The 21802-nt window shown below is 44.4% G+C and overlaps 1 protein-coding gene across 3 annotated transcripts in view; it reads left to right on the top strand.

The window, feature by feature from the left end:
• OLFML2A (olfactomedin like 2A) overlaps positions 1 to 21802 on the top strand; it is a 271746-nt gene that overhangs the window by 114117 nt on the left and 135827 nt on the right. For 2 of the 3 annotated variants that reach the window (XM_063936875.1, XM_063936874.1), the window contains exon 1: positions 10483 to 10682. The exons of the other annotated variant lie outside the window; for it this stretch is intronic. In XM_063936875.1, coding sequence (XP_063792945.1) covers positions 10620 to 10682 — 63 coding nt within the window. In that variant the 5' untranslated portion in view covers positions 10483 to 10619. Of the gene's footprint in view, positions 1 to 10482; positions 10683 to 21802 lie in introns of those variants that run through there. 3 annotated transcript variants of the gene reach the window in all.

The following is a 21802-nucleotide window of genomic DNA, read 5'->3' as shown; positions in this document are numbered from 1 at the left end:
TAAGCATCACTGGTTCAGGGGGCGTTACGTGTGAATGCGTCAGTGGTACAGGGGGCTTTACGTGTGTAAGCATCAGTGGTACAGGGGGCATTACGTGTGTAAGCATCACTACTGGGGGAGTCTTGTATAAGCGTCATTGCTGCAGGGGGCGTTACGTGTGTAAGCGTCACTACTACAGGGTTCATTGTGTGTATAAGCAGCACTACTACATGGAGCATTATGTGTATAAGCGTCACTGCTATAGGGGGCATTGTGTGCGCTTTACCTTTGTAAAGTATGGGAGGGCGCAAATTTATAGTTTGCTGGGGGGAGCTGAGCACCCTAGCACCGGCCCTGAGTGGGGGGTGCATGGTGACACACATACTGTGGGGGTGGGTGGGTGCATAGTGACACACATACTGGGGTAGCTGGGTCGGTGAATGATGACACACATACAGGGGTAACTGGGCGGGGGCATGTTTACACACATACTGGGGTGGTGACACATACTGGGGTGGGTAGAGGGGTGCACGGTGACACATACTGGGGGGTAAGTGGGTGCATGGTTAAACACATACTGGGGGGTAAGTGGGTGCATGGTTAAACACATACTGGGGGTGTGCAGAGTGACACACAAACTGGGGGGTGAGTGGGTGCATGGTGACATACTTGCCAGGGTAGCTGGGTGGGTGCATAGTGACACACATACTGGGGTGTGCATGGTGACACACTTACTGGGGTGGGTAGGGGGGTGCACGGTGACACATACTGGGGGGTAAGTGGGTGCATGGTTAAACACATACTGGGGAGGCTGGGTGGGTGAATGGTGACACACATACTGGTGGGGGAGTGGGGGGGTGCATGGTGACTTACTGCCTTGGGGGAAGGGTACATGGTTGGTTACAGTGTGCAGCCTGGGGGCCTGGGAGGGCTCACACATGCACACATGAGCAGGCAGCAGCGTTAGTACTGACACAGAGAGGGGGGGGCAGCCGCAGCAGTATAATCCATCTCAGATGGACTCTGCCTCCTCCCCCCATTGTCGACGCACACGGCTCCTGCACTGTCCGCACTTGTTCATAGTTTGCTTGGCAGCAGTGAATAATCTTCTCCATACCCCCCTTTCCCCCCCGCCGCTGCGGCATGCCCATCGGTGACCCATGTGGCTAAATTATAAACTTGAAAAAACTTTCATGATTCTACTGGCAGTGAGAGTGAGGAACATACCTTCTCGTCTGTCTGTCATATGCAGGGTTGGACCAGTCCACAGGGGTTCCCAGTGTGCCCCACTGCCTGGGGCCCTACCTCCTCCTCTAAAGATGGGGTACCAGACTGTGCACTTGAATTATACATTATACGTATGTTACATTATACTGCACAGGACTATGGTGTATTTTCTACAGTACAGTGCTGTTATTAATCTGGTACATTATCATGTATATACTATATATACAGTATTTATTAAGGCGCCAGACCATGCACTCTCTAATGCAGGCCTGGCCAACCTGTGGCTCTCCAGCTGTTGTAAAACTATAAGTCCCATCATGCTTTGCCACAGTTTTGCTATTAGGGAATGCTAAAACTGTGGCAAGGCATGCTGGTATGTGTAGTTTCACAACATCTGGAGAGCCACAGGTTGGCCAGGCCTGCTCTAATGGTTAGTCAAACATCAGTGGTGGCTGGCCACACCCTCTCTGGAGAATGGCTATGCCCCTACACAAGGGCCAGTACCACTGCATTCCCCCGGTGGGCCCTTCATGCCACAGTCCGACACTGGTCATAGGGCATCTCCAGTTCTCCCTCGTTCAGACGCTACACTGTCTTCCTCCCCTTATTCCCAGGCATTGGGAGAGGGCTGTATGCTCGGGGCTGCCAGAGACAGAGCAGTCTTTCCCGGGAGGCTCCTCTGTGTGATTGTCAGAGGAGCCTGTAGTATCCAGGGCAGGTTAGCATGCTGCAGTGTGAGTGATGGTGACTCAGTCACTGTCACTGACTGCAGCGCACCCTCATCAGTCCGGCACTCTTCACAGCCGTGTAGCTGGCGTATGCGTAGGGCTGGGCCTGGGTACACTTTATTTGTTTTAATGTTTTCTTGAGAAGTGTGCACCTTATTTGGAATGGGGAATGAGGTGTATGCATCAATCATTCATATTTAAAGCTACTGTAGCTTTAGCTATCCAGTTGTTTCCTTGTTAACAAAACACTGTCCTTCCATCATATCAGATAGCTTGGACACATCACTGATGAACAAGCAACTGTTTTATTGGTGCCATATTTATTTATCTGTTAAAAGTTATTTATACACGCACATATATTATGCTGCACTTCACAGGAAATGTTCAGTCCCTGCCCCAGAGGAGCTTACAATCTATATTCCCTACCACATGTACACGCAGATACACACTAGGGATCATTTTGTTAGAAGCTGAATGAACCTACTGTACTTGCATGTTTTTGGAGTGTGGGAGGAAAATTAAGAACTTTGAGGAAACCCCCACAAAAAGTAGAGAGACCATATAAACCTAACACAGATAGGCAAACACAGTAGTTCACAGACAATTGTTTAGTACAGTATTTTATGTGTGTGACTAGCTTTAGGATACATCTAGATTAAATGATAAAATATATGAGAATACATAGTTTTGTTTTATTAAATAAAATTTTTCAAATGTATGTATGTATTCTTGTGTCGACCATATGTGTGTCGCATTGTCATGTCGACTTTCTGACCCTGTCGACCTTTTGAACTGTGTACCTTTTTTTTACAGGATACCTATGAAACTCTAGTTTCAGTGATGTTACATACGGAGAACACTAGATGGCGCTTAGCAACCAAAAGATCATGATGATGCTGCCTAACAATGTTTTAATAAAGGCTATTTGTATTCTGTTACAACAATAATTGCATACCTGCTTCTGAACGGGTTATTAAATATTTATAAAAGTGACACATAAATCAATATATTTTTTATGTATTGCAAAAATATCGTTGAACTATTTTTTTTATTATCATCATCATCATTATTATCTTTTATTTGTTAAATGCTACAAGGTAACAACAAATAACATAAAAAAAAAATACACAGCATAAATACAATGCACAACAGTGGACAGTCCAAAGCATAATGACAAATATTGCAATAAAAGCACAAATGTTGGCGTGATAAGTACATGGGAATGGGCAGCTTGCTAGAGTCAGTTAGCAGTGGTGAGTTGCAGGGAAAGGCACAACAGTTCTCGATGATACCTTACACATCGTACAGTGACAGTGTCAGAGTCGTTGAAGGAGAGGAGACAAACACAAGGAGCATTGGTATTAGGGATAGTGTAGGGGGAAAAACAAAGGAAAGAATACGTTTTAAAGGGGGAGTGGTAAATACTTGGAGAGTGAACTAGGGACAAGACAAGGTGGATACGAGGAGGACATAAGAGAAGATTCAAAAGAAGGCTTTACAATAGTTAAAAGGTGTGATGTCAGGGAACAATGAAAACTAGGGAGAGTGGAAGAAATTCAGACTTGACTGGGATGTGCTAAAGTGAAAATGCGGGCAAAACTCTGAAAAGTGCAATTTTCAGAGTTTTGCCCACAATTTCCATATATGTATTGTGGCAGGAAAGGTACTTTGCCACCTGTAAGCTGCACACAGGGTCCTGGGGGTGGATGGGAAGTGTGGATGGACCGGGTTCCCATCCATTTGGCCCAGACCAGGTCTTATAGGCGGGTGTAGTATGGTATGCCGGCGGTCGGGCTCCCGGCGACCAGCATACCGGCGCCGGGAGCCCGACCGCCGGCTTACCGACAGTGTGGTGAGCGCAAATGAGCCCCTTGCGGGCTTGCTGCGCTCGCCACGCTATTTTCTCCCTCCAGGGGGGTCGTGGACCCCCACGAGGGAGAATAAGTGTCGGTATGCCGGCTGTCGGGATTCCGGCGCCGGTATACTGTGCGCCAGGATCCCGACAGCCGGCATACTGAAGACCACCCCTTATAGGCTTCTTAGCCCAATAAGCTGCTTAATCAGCCAGCACCTGGGTTCTGGGTTTAAAGCAGAGTCTCTCCCATGAGTCAGGGCTCCTGAAGGCAGTTGGTGCCCAGGTGATAGGCCTGCTAGGGACAGTGGGATCCGGAGGGCTGGGCCACTAGTGTCAGGATGCCGGGGGTCGTGCCTGCACGGAGCGCCAGCTATCCTGAGGGAAACTTCGGAGGGAACCAGCTACTAGATGGTTCGATTAGTCTTTCGCCCCTATACCCAGGTCGGACGACCGATTTGCACGTCAGGACCGCTGCGGACCTCCACCAGAGTTTCCTCTGGCTTCGCCCTGCCCAGGCATAGTTCACCATCTTGTGTCCTTATTACGTAAGAGGGAGTGAGGCAGGGCCTAACCTCCCTGGTTTGTTAGATACAGGGATCTTTGTTTTATGTGTAACTTTGTTTTTGAGCACCCTGAATAAAAGGTATTTGTTGTTTTTGCACAAGCCTAGAGTCAGTCGCTGGTGGAATTTTGTAGCAGAGCACATTCTAGCAAGACTCCTGTTACAGTATCAAACTTTGGAAAGTGATACTTTCTGGAGCTTAGACACGGTAGACAACACCATCTGCATATGGTGTTGCCTAATAAAAGCCTATGGGCTTCTTACCACATTCTTCTTGAGAGCGATCCCTCCCAGTGCCCCTGCTGTTTGCACATCATCTGGCGCATGTGCAGAAGTACTTCCAGGTCATAAACCAAGAAGTCCAATTTATGGAGGAGTTGCCCTTTGTAATTTTAATCACAATTCTAAGTAAATACTGATATAATTATTGCTGGTATGTACCCGTTAAGTGGTGGGATGTATCGCATCCAAAATGCGATGTGTAGTTCATCCCACCCTTGATGAGGAAAAGCATTCCTAAAGAGGTGGGGGGGGGGGTTAGTGAAAGATAGGGATGGCCATCGGTGGGGTGTCCATCGACGATAACCATCGATGGTACACAAACCATCTATGGTGAACTATCGTTGGTTTGCACCACTCGATGGCCACCACTGAAAGGTGCGGGGCTTAGCGGGTGTAAGGGGGCAGAGCTATGCTCTGTGTCCCGGCACCACATAAAAAAATATTTGGTTATACCTTTCCATCGATGGTTCTCCCCTATCAATGGCAAAAGTATTTTACATCGGCCATAAACCATCGATGATTTTGATTCATCAATGGTCGATGGCCATCCCTAGTGAAAGATATCTTGGAGGCAGGCATGGGAGGAAGTGATTAGAGGTCAGACTGCAGTCAGAGGAGGAATGGAGACAGGCTTCGACTGAGATAGGGGGGAGCTGAGTAATTTCCCGGTGGCCCCACTGTTTTCAGGTCATGCCCGTTTGTGAGAGGCACAGGGCTTAGCGGGCCAAGATTGGTGGTAAGGAGGTTTACTGGCCAGCATGTACATATCTGCCCTTCCAGCCCCTTCCCTCCTAACCAGTCAGAGCAGGGGTGGATTCAGGACCCATTGCTGTCATATGGGAAGCATCAGCAGGGGGATTTGACCTAGTCCTGCAGGCAGCACGAGGAGTAGCCAACCAGCAGTGCTGTGGTTGGCGTTCAGGGTTACAACACAGATGGAGGAAGCCTTAGGAGTGTGCTCTCCCCTCTGCTTCACGTGGATCCATGCAGATGACAGCATTGCAGTGACCATTGTAGCAGCACCGCATGGGTACTGTAAGTGCTAAGTGGTCAGATATTTGATGCCTGTCCTGTCTGTGTTCCATATCCTATGTATGTCTGCCTGTCCTGTATGTGTCCCTTATCCTGTTGCTGCATGTGCTGTTTGTGTTCCATATCCTATGTGTCTGCCTATCCTGTCTGACTGTGTTCCATACCCTGTGTCTGCCTATCCTATCTGTGTTCCATACCCTTTGCCTGCCTGTCCTGTCTGTGTTCCATAGTCTATGTGTTTGCCTTTCCTCAGGGGAACCAAAGCTCTGCTGGGCCCAGGTAATGGGAGGGCGCCTGGCCAATGGGGAAGGTATTGGCAGGCCCCCACCTTACAAAATGGGAGAGAGTATTTATAATGGTGGGGGTGCCTATATTAGATTTGGTGGACAGCAGGAGGCAGGTTCGCAGCGTGGGTGGTGGTGGGGGAGGGGTGTCTGATTGCCTCCCCACCATACATAGGAGAGAGGTCACGCTGGGATCCCGAGATCATCACTCCAGGGGTGTGCTCAGCATCTCCGGAGATGCTGGGCTGTACTGGGCTGCCCCTGGAGACAGTGTTCCTGTGCTGTCGGCTCCTCATCTATGACGGGAGCCGAGTGTTGTAGGAGACTGTAACATTGAAGTACCTGGCTCCTGTCACTTAGGTGGAGCCGGCATTTTGGTGTTACCCCTTCCAAAGCTGCACCCACCATGTGACGCCACTGCCTCCTCTTATGTATAAGTGCACATCTTTATTCACCCACCACATTTTAACCTATACACCCATTTTATTGTCCTAGAACGTGCCCATGGGAAATCAGTCTAGCTTTGTGGATTTGTAGATCTTCCTCCCAAAACACTGTTTGGTTTAGTTTAATTTATGTGCTAAATGGATTGTGATCGTGAAGAAACAACAACAACAACACCTGTGCCTAGTTTCAACTAGGCAAAGGTTTGCTGGGTGGAACATTTTACACATTTTCACCCCCTTAGGAGTTGAATTCTGAAAATCCCTGCTTAGTGGTTGGCTGCAAATAACTGTCACAGTTTCCAGACCATCCAGCAGGTCCCATGTTCCAGGTCACCCAGCAGGTGCACAGGTAGAGTTCACCAACAGTCACATTTTCCAGAGCACAATGGTGATGCTTTATAAATGGCAGGAGGACGTTTTGCCCCATAATTACAACGCCAATATTTTTCTGCAAATCTACGGACCATGGGGGTCATTCCGAGTTGATCGCTAGCTGCTTTCGTTCGCTGCGCAGCGATCAGGCAAAAAAAGGCACTTCTGCGTATGCGGTGCAATGCGCATGTGCTTCGTACTATTACAACAAACGATGTAGTTTCACACAAGGTCTAGTGTAGCTTTTCAGTCGCACTGCTGGCCGCAGAGTGATTGACAGGAAGAGGGCGTTTCTGGGTGTCAACTGTTTTCAGGGAGTGTTCGGAAAAACGCAGGCGTGCCAGGAAAAACACAGGCATGGCTGGGCAGGACGTGTTTGTGACATCAAAACAGGAACTGAACAGTCTGAAGTGATCGCAAGCGCTGAGAAGGTCTGAAGCTACTCTGAAACTGCACAAAATTATTTTGTAGCCGCTCTGCAATCCTTTCGTTCGCACTTCTGCTAAGCTAAAATACACTCCCAGTGGGAGACGGCATAGCGTTTGCACAGCTGCTAAAAGTGCTAGCGAGCGAACAACTCGGAATGAGGGCCAATGTCCACAGTATTGATCTGTTGTTAATATGGTATTCACAAGGTCAGCACAGTCAATCAGATCCACTTAGAGTAGACTGTTAGTGTGTGTGTGTATATATGTATTTGTATGTTTTTTTGTATTGTGGGATTAAATAATCAAAATTTGTATGTGTTTGCATTTTGGGCATTGGCTATATAAAGGCACATTGAGATGTTCCCCAATTCTAGATTGCAAACTGTACCTATGTATAGAAAAGTTATACTGTTCTATATTCTTATGATGACTAGTTTAGTGCTTATGGAAACAGGTCTTTGGCATAAAGAAAAACACAGAGAACAGGTAGGCATACCTCTCAACTTTTGAAAACTGGGTAGCGGGACTTTGCCGCATGCTCTAAAAGGGGTCATGATCTTGGGTCTGTGGGACCACGCCCTTGGTGTGTGACATTTTGGGGGTGTACCTGCATGTCGCGCCCTTATTTCTCATCAATACGTTACTCATAATAATATAGTTACATACGGTTCCGGTATGAATGGTCGACCATGTTATGGTCGACAGTCATTAGGTCGACCACTATTGGTCGACATTGACATGGTCGACATGGACACATGGTCGACACATGAAAATGGTCGACACATGAAAGGTCGACATATGAAAAGGTTGACATGATTTTTTTTACTTTTTTTGGTGTCGTTTTTTGCGTAAAGTGACTGGGAACCCCAATTAGTGCACTCGCTTCGCTCGCCATGCTTCGGGCATGGTGCCTTCGCTCCGCTACCGCTTCGCTCGGCACACTTTACCGTTCCAATCGTAGTCCATGTGGATCGTAAAGTATGGAAAAGTTCCCCAAAAGAAAAAAAAAGTTAAAAAACTCATGTCGACCTTTTCATGTGTCGACCATGTGTCCATGTCGACCATGTCAATGTCGGCCAATAGTGGTCGACCTAATGACTGTCGACCATAACATGGTCGACCATGTGAACGGATACCGTTACATACATGAGTATATTCTGTAGTTATTTTCAATTGGGAACACACCCAGTAATAAAACAAGTTTGTATATTAGGGTCCTGCTTGCTTACAGCCTATAGGACAGTGGCGCCTTTATAACAGGTGTCATTTGTGTGTGTTTGAATTATTATTTTTTATTACATAGGGGTCTCTTTCAGTAACAGCCTTCATAAAAATAAAAAAAAAGAAATTTTTTTTTTTTAAAACAATTCTTTTATTACAATTTTAAAATGATGAAAAAACACTTCAATGATACAGCAATAGCAATAAGACAATTACAAGATTTCATTGGTAAAGGTACCACCAGAATCCCAATATCTTGCCTAAATGATTTTGTCCTAAGGTATAATACAGTCATGTACACAATCCGCGCACATGCAAGGCTCAGCCCTGTAAGGGTAGTTCCACCATTTGCATATGTGTAGACACAACCATCTGGCTTCAGACTCTCCTTTGCCAGGGGTGTGGTATTGAAAGTCGACAGTAACTAGGTCGACAATGTCTAGGTCGACCACTATTGGTCGATAGTAACTAGGTCGACAGGGTGTCTAGGTCGACAGGGTCTTTAGGTCGACAGGTCAAAAGGTCGACATGAGTTTTTAATGTTATTTTGGTGTCGTTTTCTTCGTAGAGTGACTGGGAACCCCAATTAGTGCACCGCGTCCCCTCGCCATGCTTCGGGCATGGTGCCTTCGCTCCGCTACCGCTTCGGTCGGCACAGATTACCGTTCCAATCGTAGTCCACGTGGATCGTAAAGTATGAAAAGGTTAAAAAAAAGAAAAAAATTATGAAAAACTCATGTCGACCTTTTGACCTGTCGACCTAGAACATGTCGACCTAAAGACCCTGTCGACCTAGTTACTGTCGACCAATAGTGGTCGACCTAGACATTGTCGACCTAGTTACTGTCGACTTTCAGTCCAGATCCCCTTTGCCAGGGCTCATGATTTCTGGGCTTGCATTCTGCATACCTCCCAACATGACCCTCTCCAGGTGGGACAGAATGCTCTGCTCCTGGACTTTTCTCTTAATGTATGATTGCCATCACCTGTGCTGCAACATCTTTCTTATCCATTAACTTTTTCAACACAGGTGCCGGCAATCATAAATGAAGAGAAAAGTCCAGAAGTAGAGCAATGTGTCCATCCTGGAGAGGGTCATGTTGGGAGGTATGCATTCTGATCAGTGGGTCCTGTATTATTAGTGTGTTACCTGTATCACCATGAAAATGCTGGCACACTGAGCATAACACCTTTTCCAGACTCCAGGTGATTTCTGTTACTATCATGGGTTATTGAACACGGTTTCAAGCAGTGTCACAGCTGCAGGATGGACCCGGGGTTATCGCTGGGTCTGGGTCTTCCCACTGCCGATGCTTGGAGATGGCATCATCTCCAAGTGCAGGTGATCCTGCTCCCTGTATACTTTTAGCGTGACCCGGGTCAGATGACGTAGGGCTTCTGTTCTCACCTCCAGCAATATCCTGGGAAATATAGTAAGTTTGTTGTGAAAGGTTTATTAGTTTACGCTTAGTTATGTCCTAAATGATTAATAGGTGCTATGCTTTTTTTTAATTATTTTTATTGTTAGAAAGTATGTATTAAATTTAAACAGGGCATGTACTCTGAGTCTGACTCCTTGAATCTAGGTCCGACGTGTGATATTGCTTACGAGGGCCACGCTGCCAAATGCAGCATGGCCGTGCTCCTCCCCCATGTCACAGCCGACAAGTGTGCATGCACTTGCCGATGTCGGATCCCATCGCGGACGACATTGCATGGGTTGCGATGTTGTCCTAATGTGTACATAGCTTTAGAGAAAAGGTGCATATCATTCATTACTTTACCAGGAAGAAATAAGTTGAGAGTAACCAGTTGTTTTCAAAGTGTCCTTACTGACGGGTGTGGTACGATATGTCGATATTCAGTGTTGCCCACCACTGTGTTAGCTTGCAGTTGTCAACAAAAATGCAATTTCAGCTTTCAATTAAATATTATAGGAGATCAGTGTTTTAAAATGAACTATTTGTCTTTATTGTGGCTGTGATGGTTAGAGGTGTTACTCCATGCTCCTCCCTTCCTACTGAAGAGGCTGGGAGACAGTGAAAGTGAATCAGTTCACTATCAGAACTGAGGGAGGCAGAAGAGGGAGTCTGTCCTATCATCATCCCTCCACCATCCACCAGCTCCCAATATCAGCCACTGCCTGCCAGTTTACATGATTAGTCCTGTCTACCAGCAGAGTCCACTCTGAGCACAGACAGCCATGTGGGGAAATAAACAGCTCTTCTCTCTCCTCTTCATCACTACAGTAACCGCAAACAGTAAGGTAGGAGGACTCACCGGTTAAATATTATCTGTGGACGTTGTTGTATCAGGAAGAGGGAGAGATATTCTGGAAAACTTCTGTATAACAAACCTGTGAAAATGTTTAGCTCACGTTTCCTTATCTCTAAAAGGCATGTTTGCATCTGTCAGAATAGTCAATGCTGGACACTTAGCAGAGACACCAGCAGCCTGTCTGGATTCTGAAGTATCATGAAAATTGTGTGTGATAATTTACATCTACACATAACATTCCTGAAATCAGCACTGGGGTGGAAAATCCACAACAGATCTCTGCTGTTGCTGCATCTGTCCAACAGGCTTTCCTATGTCATGTACTCTTTTATGGCTTTGACTGATTAAAACAGTTGTATTAGTTCATATCTCAGTTTTAATTACACGCCTGTGCAACTGGTTTTGCTGCATGGAGCAGTTGTTCTACTGTATCTTTTGCGCTGAGCTCTCACTTGTGGCTTTTGTGGCTGGACAATAGCATAAGTGGCAAATGTGCACTTTAGGCGGTGCAAATTAATTTTCTTCTTTGATGTCACTAAAGTTGTAGTTTTAAAAAGTTTGTTTGTAAGTGACAAATTATAGTGAATGGTTAATCATTTTCATTGGTACTTATTTTTATTTATCTTACTGTTCGTGTGGGATTTTATCAGGTGCTTCTGTTTCCACCCACTTTTCAAAAACATTGCCAGGTTATTTGGCTTCTAACAGAACTGTTTATTTATATGGGGTATGTGTTACAGAAATTATACTAGAGAAATTATACAGTGAGGCAAGGACTGATGTGCATGATTACATATTCTCTATATGGTATTGCCTAATATGATTGCCACTATAACTATAATGAAAAATACCGACCATTCTTGCAGACATTGTAGAGTATAAGCAACACATTGCAGAACGTAGGGAATTGGGAAAGAAAGGGTTAATGGGACATGCCCTGTGTGCTATTCAATCCTCTGTTTTCTATTTTAAATTGTGCAGGCTCATAAACACTGGCTAATGTGCCTTTATCTGCATTTACCACAGGGTTAATGCAGTGTAAAAAGCAGTCATCAGAGATCATTGACGTCTATGGCAAATCTGTATATACAACACTCAACCTTTTCACACGTTTAATGCACCCAAGCCTTGAGCATATAATAGTGATTGCACATTTACAGTAGGTAGCAACAATTTCTGTCATAATAGCTGTACAAAATAAACTCACTTGGTGGTGAACAAAGCAAAAATCTCCATTGGGCAAATGTGGTTTCCAAATATATATGAACCAGGATTTAATCAATTTTTTATGTTTGAAATTTTCAAGAAAAAAAAAATGCATTTTAAAAACATTGTTATGGAATTGTCCATCCTATTTTAAGCAGTATTGTCTATTTAAGTGTTGGCAACAGTTAAGATTATTTCTGTACAGGCAGTGTTTCTACAAACTTTAAGGTATAATTCTATATATACGTTTAAAAAAAATATTTTATATTTTTATGTGTTTTATTGAATGGAAAAATGCACATTATTGGATGAATACTTGGGCATAATAAGTTGAAGAAAGAAATGCATTGCACTATACTGTCAACATGAAAGTGGGGATTGGGTTCCAGGTGCATGGAAACCAAGAATGAACTCTGATTGAAGTGTGTTATACCTGCAGCAGTTTTTCTCAGTACTGCTTATATATAGAATGCACTTGGATCCATTGAAATGAATTGGAAAAACATTTAAGAACAATGCCTGGAGGCGGTGTCGGCACTGAGCGAGCCTTGCCATTTCCTGCCCTGTTGCTTGTCACATTGCTGGGATGTGGTACTGCTGTAGGCCTCTCGCTGTATTATTTCACAGCTCACTGTCAGAGCTGAACATCAGTCCTGAGAGGAAACAAGTGGATATTAATGTTTTCCTTCATGGTGTCATTCACATCTGTTTGCAACTGCACTACAGAAGTCTTTTCTAAGTCTTCCAATAACCACTACTGTGGTGTCACATGTTTCTCCAAAATTGTTCCAAGCCATTTAGCCTGGAACCCAATCTAAGTTAGTCAATAAGAAAGACCATTTCATTTAGCTGATATTTTAACTCTTCTACTATTTCATTATTATAGTGTTTTTCATTTGTTGGCCTTTTCTTTTGTTATGGCTAAGTAAAGACAAAACAAACTAATAGAAGTCTTGGCTGCTTGCCAACCACTAATGTATTGGGAGGGAAAGGAGGGGTGCAGGAGCCCACACTACTGTCTCTTTGAACTTATTTTCTACATGATAATTAAATTCTCCAGCAAACACATAGAAAGAACTTTAAACTGTAAGTATTTAACACCACAAGACTGCAGGATTAAAGGACAATAACCCTCACATAATAATCACCTTTTCTTGGTGGAAAAGAAATGTAAAAGCCAATGTAGTACTTTCTTTGTAACTACTCCTAATATTGGTATAATACAGGTGTACATGGAGTTTCCCATGCAAATCATTTCACTTCCCCAATGTGACGAATATATCTTTACCACTATACTGCAGTTTTTACGTTTTTTACTATACATCCCCCAATCAAGATTTGATCCTGGATTATCTTCGTGTTTGAACTATGCATTCATAACTAATGCACTCCTGCCTTCCCTTTAATCTGGAATCCATTCCCTCCTTAGCAATGTCTGATGGCGTCGACAGTAGAAATCCATTCGCTCTGGACAGCTGCTTCCCACAATTCTTGCTTCCAGCAGTCACCTAACTCATTCAGTCCTGGAGCAGTTTACTTTGTGTTAACAGGGGGTTTAACATTTTTTGCAACATAGTTTTGCCCTCAATCAGTTCTAGCTGTAAAATAAAGTGCAGGTGTATTATAGATTTTATGTACATAATGATTGCTAGAAGTAACCAAACTATACAGTCTTCATTCAGCAAAGAAGCATATTGGCTTCCATTATGTAAATTGTCTTCTCTACAAATCTCACGTTTAAATATATACTTAATGAAAAATGATCATTTTGCAATAATCCTGCTCCAGTTTGGAGGGCTGTATATAGGGGGTAATTCTGAGTTGATCGCAGCAGGATTTTTGTTAGCAGTTGGGCAAAACCATGTGCACTGCAGGGGAGGCAGATATAACATGTGCAGAGAGAGATAGATTTGGGTGTGGTGAGTTCAATCTACAATCTGAATTGCACTTTAAAAATAAAGCAACCAGTATTTACCCTGCACAGAAACAAAATAACCCACCCAAATCTAACTCTCTCTGCAAATGTTATATCTGCCCCCCCTGCAGTGCACATGGTTTTGCCCAACTGCTAAAAAATTTCCTGCTGCGATCAACTTGGAATTACCTCCATAGTGAGGATTCCTACTTTGTCTTTTGCTAAAATATTCATATGATATACACAGAAAGAGACTATTATTTGTGGTTGCATAGGGTTATGTATCTGATTTCTGGAGAATCTGAATGTACAAAATCATTATCTTATATTGCTATATAATATGGAACTGAAAAATAAAATAAAAATAAAAATGTAACCTTCACCCCCCCCCAAAAAAACCATAAAAATGCATAAGCGCGTTTTCAAACTCAAAGCTGGAAGCCCTACAGAAGAATGCTCTTTGTTTACATTGATACCCCGCTGTTCTGCAAAGTGTGAGAGGATGTAAAACATTTGATTACAATTTATTTACTGCAAAAGTTAACATTAAATCTTGGATTCATATGTTTCTGGAAATATCAGATATTGGGACTAAAATTTTTTAAATAACCACTTGCCTGGCCCTCCGGTACCCCTGTGTGCCCCTTGTGTATGGAGGAAATCCATTGTGCGTGAAAAGGCGCACTAAGCGGCATTAGAGCATTTGAAGAAGCTCATGGTGGGCATCTCAGTCCTTGCACATCCATAGAAACATAGAATTTGATTGCAAAAAGGAACCACTTGGCCCAAAAAGACTGCCCTTGTACATACACGCAGTTACACACTAGGGTTTATTTTGTTGGGAGCCAGTACACTTACCAGTATATTTTTTGGATGGTGGGAGGAAACCGGAGTACCCGTAGGAAACCCACGCAAGCACTGGGAGAATATACAAACTCCACACAGTTAGGGTCATGGTGGGAATTGAACTTATGACCTCAGTGCTGTGAGACCAGACAAATGTTTGTACACCAGGGAAAGGGCTTTTACTAGCATTAGTATATAGTTGCAGACACAACTACAGCCAAAGGCACTAAAGCAGGCACAGCAGCTTGCCACTCAGAATCAGCCACAAGTATCTTTTATATCAATGGAATATATTTTTGTTATGGTCACGGATCTTTAAATGAATAACCATATCCTTAGAATTTACAGAAAAGAAGACATGATCCCATATTGGTAATGACTTTGAGATTGGTTGGTATCTATATACCGACGCCCGTCATCCCAGCGGTCAGAATCCCAACCGTAGGATGCCGGACGCCGGAATGCCAGCAGCTGGGCGAGCGCAAAAGAGACCCTTGCGGGCTCGCTGCACTGGCCATGCTGCGGGCACGGTGGTATGCTATGCGCACCACGCTGTTTATTCTCCCTTCAGGGGTGTCGTAGACGCCCCAAGAGGGGGAATAGGTGTCGGTACCCCGGCGGCTGGGATCCCGATAGCCGGTATATTGAATGCATCCCCTTTGAGATGCCCAGGAGGGAGGCAGATGGATGCTAGCAGTGACAGAATGGTGGGGCTCTCTTTTCAGGAAGCAACAAGTGCACTTAGCAGTGCAGTGACTGTAAACAGTGGCCATGTGGCTTGTTACCTCTGCATACCGTTCTGCAATCACATGCTGTTGTAAAGTGTGGCACCATGGTTCAACTGCTAATTGTTGCCTCATCCCAAGCACAATAATAATTTAATATATTTCCGGCAAACAGAGAATTGTTAGCATATGTGAGGAGGTGTGAGCACCCCCTTAAGCTTCCATTCCTTTTGGAAAGACTGTCCGGACGGGACACTTAAAGTTTATAAGCTGGAAAAGGTCAGTCAGAAAAGTTTGTATTTAGCTTTCTAATGGCTGGAAAGGAACACACAGTTTTGTGGTTACTTTACACTAGAGAAAGGGCAGATGCTTGACTAAAAATGAATCAAAGTACAGTGTCCAGTCATCCATAAAAGTGTTCATAGGGGTCCATGTCTTGATACTGTCACATGCCTCAATTTATTTATATCAGCTCAATTAACATTCCTTTCATTTTCAACTGTCAAAGTATAATTAGAGACAACCAACAAAGCAGCATTCCCACACTTTAGGCTTGCTGAAGATACTAGCAGGGAGATGTACAGTATTATCGAGGTGAAGCAGGAGGCAATAATGCAGAGGTGTAGTAATGACTCAAACAGGGACGGACTGGGGCCATGAAGTAGCACTGGCAGCACGCACACGCCAAGGTGCCCCATCTATCTGTATACCGGCAATGGATGGGGAGGTAGGGCGGGTGGAACAGCAGGTGGCTGAGCAGAGAGCCGGGAGGCTGCACTGCCTGGCCAGCTACCCTTTTTGAGGCTCATTCATGTGCGGTTGTTCTTGCTGCTGCCATTGCTCTTTTGTCATACGCAATTGTGATTATATGCTAATATGGCTGAAGCTAATGCTGTGTACACATCAGAACGATGTTCGCTCAATGCAACATTGCCTGCGATGGGGCCCCGACATCGGTAAGTGCATACACACTTGACGATGTCTGGTGCGATGTGTGTGTGTGTGTGGGGGGGGGGGGGGGTTAGTGGGGCATTCAGCAGCATGGCCCTCAGAAGCAATATCGCACGTTGGACCTGCATGGTCTGATATGCGATGCAGGATATGACCCGCGAGAGCCTGCATCGTATCGTGTATCGAGCATACACATTATACAATATCGCAACAAACTGCCCGATTTCAGCCGTATCGTATGCGATATTGCATAGTGTGTATGCACCGTAACCTGAGCATTGGGATGCCCACTCACTGCAGTTGCATCATTTTCATCCAACAGCGTATAATTGCTGATACATCTGTACCATCTAGTGGTGGCTACAGAGGTGGGGCTGCAGAACAGTCCAAAATTCAAATAGGGGAACCACACCAACTGCCACTCCCAATGCTGCCAAACATTGCCAGCTGGGAATCACTGACAGTTGATGTGGCTCCCCTATTTGAATTTTTGACTGCAGTGCAGCCCCACCCCACTTCTGGAACCATCGTCACAAATGAGAACATGTGAAATCAGAACAGAGTCTGAGTGCCTCCGAGGATGCGCAGGTTGAGATGCTCTCTAGGGACGCAGAGGGCTCTCCAGTAAATAGTAAGTAAGACAACTGCTTATTTATGCACACCCAGAAAACGGCGTCTGTACGTCCATGACACACCTAACCACTCCCTTGTCCCACCCCCAAATGCTGTGTTGCTGTCACTTACTTTACGATTAATTCCTCTGTGTGTGACTCCAATTGCAAATCACTATAGTAAACTTAACCTGCTCGCTAAGTAATTTTTCTTACTGCTGATGCAGCCCACTAGCCATAATTTCATGTTCTGTCCCATGCATGCCCACTGGTAACCTGGAATGGGTAAGTTTATACCGCAGTGATGAGGATGGGACACAGTGGGAGGGCGTGATGGGGCAAAGCAGTGGGTGAACTCTGGTAAGCCAGCATATGCTGGTCCTACTAGTATATACATGTTTATATTAATAAAGAAAATAAATAATTGTATTTGCCAGTGCACACATATCATTGACAATATGTGCAAATTACATTTTTAAATATATTGCATACAAGAAACTTCTGTATATACTGTTCTATGTGCATGCTTGAGCTACATTAGGTCCATGTTAACATGTCTTTATATTGTTTCTGTGATTGGCAAATCATAACAATCCTTTGGGTAAGTTGGCTATTTTAGTACCCACTCTCCTGGCTCTGTAAGCACAATAAATTGCTATAATCATTTTAAATATCTCACTACTAAATTGATTGTTACTTTTTGCAGATTTTTCGGATTCTTAATAAATAGTCCCATTAGAGAGCTTTTTGAAGTATCCAATTATCACATTTGGATTTTGTGTAGTGCACCATGCAATTACAATAAGGTAAATCTGACATTCTTGTAAGTGCAATACATTCCCGACTCTGGCACAGCTGCACTGGTAAATGTAATGCTCTAATACACTGTTTGTGTCAGCTGTTCTTGGTATATTATTGTAATAGGAAAGACAGTCTCACTGTTTTCACCCACCCATAAAAGAGGTGGGACAGTGATTAAGTGTTCCAATAGAATCCTCCTGGGTGTAGGTGTTTCTCCGCTGCCTATGCAAGGGAAAATTCATTATAAGACACAATTGGAAGGTCAGATGACATAAACACTTAGGGTAGCCCGAAAACACTACACCATGTACAAATATATTATTATTATCATCATCATCATCATCATCATTACTATCTTTTATTTATGTGGTGCAACATAGGTTCCGCAGCATCGTAGGCTACATAGGGGTTAAATATACAAAGTGAATAAGTACTAAGTGATACAGACAAGAATATAACTTATATTTTTTTTGCAGTGCTCAGATTACATAATTATGTAGAAAATATACAGGGGATAGGTCTCTGCTCTTCAGAGCTTACAATCTAGAAGGGCTATGAGTGGACAGAAAAAGGAAATATATATGCCAGTGTAAGTGTTAAGAAACATGATTTACCAAAGCTGCTTAAAGTTATTTAAGGGGTAATTCAGATCTGATCGCTGAGCATGAGATCAGATCCGAACTGCGCATGCATCTGAGCCGCACTGTTCCGGCGCGATGGACAGCTGCTATGGGGATCGGCACCCTATGACGGAATGGTGTGAAGGATCAAATCGCACAGGCATTTGCAAAGAGACTGACAGGAAGAGGCTGTTTGTGGGTGGCAATTGACTGTTTTCCGGGAGTGTCCGGAAAACGCAGACGGACTCAGGCGTTTTGAGGGACAGTACCTGACGTCAGCTCTGGCCCCGATCAGGAGGATTCAATCGCAGTGGCTGAGTAAGTCCTGGGCTGCGCAGAAACTGCACAAACTGATTTTTGTGTAGCTCTGCTAATGAAGCGATTGCACACTTGCACAGGTATTTCCCCCTCCCCCTGTAGGCGGCGACAATCTGATCGCAGGGCAGCAAAAATTGCAGCCCAGCGATCAGATCTGAATTACCCCCTTTGTCCTTTATGTAAAACACACAGGAGCTAGACTGTGGTGCTGAATTGCCCTAGTGCAGCACTGTTACATTTGCTGCTGTTTGTACTATTCTGAAGTTGTGACAAATGGAAACATGAGGCAAGCTTCCCCCCTTTTTGAAGCCCAGCATCTCCTGACTGCTGCTGTCTCTTACCCTGACCCCTTCTGCCGCTAATACCTATACAACATTCATGAACTCAACTTGAGATTTCTTTGTTATTCAGTCACACTGTCCTTTATTACATTTCAAGATGCTGACATACCAGAGATTCGAACCCATTGCCTTTGGCATTGCAGTCAGACAATCTAATTGAGCTATCTGTCCATGCATAGAAAGGTAGATAATGCTAAGCAAGATACACATACACCTGGTTTGCTCAGCCACAATAGCCATCAGGACTCCATCACTGAAGTACACCATTGGTGGTCTCTCATCTATGATAAAACTAGTTACCATTACTGTCAGACCATCGGTGGTTGCTAATCATCAATGGTAGATGATGAACCCTATAGCCACCTGCATTAGTTTACAGTGGGGCAAAATGGTACAGTAATTTGTAATCCCTTCTTACTGAAAGGATGTTTGTACACATAGTTTAAAAAAAAGGATTTAGCATTTGAACATTTCAAGCACAATTGCCATTCACATTATAAGAGGCAGATGTACTAAGCCTTGGAGAGTGATAAAGTGGGGAGAGATAAATTACCAACCAGCCTGTAACATGGCAGTTAAGAGCTGGTTGTCTGGTACTTTCTCTCGCTCCATGCTGTCACTTTTAGTACATCTCCTCCTTAGGTAAAGGGGTGATTCTGAGTCAAATGCAAGGAAAGCACCAGACGCAAGCGTCCCATGTTCCCTGTGCACGTGCCTGTAACAAACTGCACATGTATCCCGATGGGACGTGGATCAAATTGCATGGACAGTAACTGGGGGAGTGGCTAACATGCAGGGGTGGCGGGCATGACTGGGCTATGGTCCTTCAGACATTTAGTGCCTGCCATAGGCAGCTGGATTCGTGCCACTGCTGGTGGGTGTCTCAATAGGACGCTTATCTGCCGCAGCATTAACATAAAGACACAATAGCTTCTGCAACTGGGTCCATCTCAGAATCACCCGCAAAATGTATAAACCCATGACTGTAAATATTACAGCATGACTATTAATAAAGATAACAATGTCTGTTTTGAGAGAAAACAAAGGCTTTACGTGACTAGGTACTGTGTACATAATTCTCGGATGCTAGCTTTCCTGTCTTTCACACTTTGGCATTTAAAGGATCAAATCTCGGGTGTATAGACTCAAAGCAATTAGTCTGTTCTTGTAAACGCATTTTCCTTTTGTAACCACTTGTGAAATATTAAGCCAGTCAATTATTTTTTCCCTTCTATATTTATTATGATGTAGTGATAACAATGGTTTTCCACTGCTGCTTATTGTAAAATGTCAAATCTTGTACCACTGCTGTGTTCTAGTAAAATGTTGCTAGGCCAGGTGAGTGATACGCAGCTCTCCTGCAGTACTGGCTGTCAGACGTAAGGGGAATATTACCACCTCACTAGCTATCCTGCATGGGTGTAGTATGGTATGCCGGCATACCGACAGCGTGGCGTGCGCAAATGAGCCCCTTGGGGGCTCGCTACGCTGCGGCCACGCTATTTTATTCTCCCTCCAGGGGGGTCGTGGACCCCCACGAGGGAGAAAAAGTGTCGGTATGCCGGCTGTCGGGATTCCGGCGCTGGTATACTGTGCGCCGGGATCCCGACAGTCGGCATACTGAAGACCACCCATTCTGCATGTATCTAAGCTTGTATCATGGACTTGTTTCACAGCTTACTTTTTATATGAAAAAAATAATAGAATGAAAACAATGTTTAAGAAAATAACAATAAAGCATTTACGCCGTCATCTCCTGCTATTGCAATAGTGAATAGGACTGTACTTCTACGCGCACCACTGCCAGTGGCATATATCTGTGGTGGGTGCAAGGTATGCGGTGCACATGAGTCCCTGTACTCATTTTTTGAATACTTGCCCTTCCAAAGTCCCACGTTGGCAGCAGCAGCACTGCACAGATCACTGGGAAAATGGCATGGTTGCCCTTTTTTCCAGAGGTTTGCACATGCACAGTAGAAATATCGCTGAGAAAATGGGCAGCACATCATGCACCAATTTTATTGTAGATATGCCAATTCTATGCATTGGGAAGCTTTTAGAATAAAGTGGTTTATAAAGATTCTCCCGGTAGTAGATGGGGAGAAACCCTAACTTTAGTGGAAACACATTTTTTTTGCCATAGAAAGAGCTTCTATCAGTAGTGTATATATAATGGATGCAGTGTGTTTACTGCACACGGGCCCCTGGGTCCACTGCACATCCTGCACCTATTTTTCAATTCCTCCCCGGAGTTCTTCCTGGCAGTTACAGTGACTCTGAGCACTAGGTGGTGCGCAGGTCTCAGGGAAAATGGCGTGGTGGCCATTTTATCAATGCTTTGTGCAGGGGAATATTCCAGGAAATGTTCCATTTTCCAGTGGCCCGTGCACCTACTAGTGCTCAGAGTCACTGTCATTGCTTGCTAGAGACTTTACATGGGCCTTATCCTCTCTTAATACGCCCAGGCTTATGTATCTTTAATGAATAAATAAATAGATACCAAAGAAAGAAACAATGAGGTTTCTGGTTCACTCTGGACTTGTGTGCTCTCCAGAGGATTGCAGCTTTGAGCTCCTCTCTTAGGTCTGAAATTGAAACCGTTTCTAGTCATGACCGATTATATGTATAAAGCCACAAAATTGAAAGCAGTCACTCTGCTGGTGGTTGGTGTTCCCAGTGGAGCCACTAGGGGGAGATGGGCAGTGTTCAAACGGGAGAGCAGAGAGGGATGAATGTAGCTTCTCCTCAGATGCAAGAGATTCTATGGATGTCGGG

This window comes from Pseudophryne corroboree, chromosome 8 (assembly GCF_028390025.1).
Source record: "Pseudophryne corroboree isolate aPseCor3 chromosome 8, aPseCor3.hap2, whole genome shotgun sequence".
Lineage (NCBI taxonomy): Eukaryota > Metazoa > Chordata > Amphibia > Anura > Myobatrachidae > Pseudophryne > Pseudophryne corroboree.
Note: the sequence above shows the minus strand (reverse complement) of the source record. Positions and strands in the feature narration are given on the sequence as shown.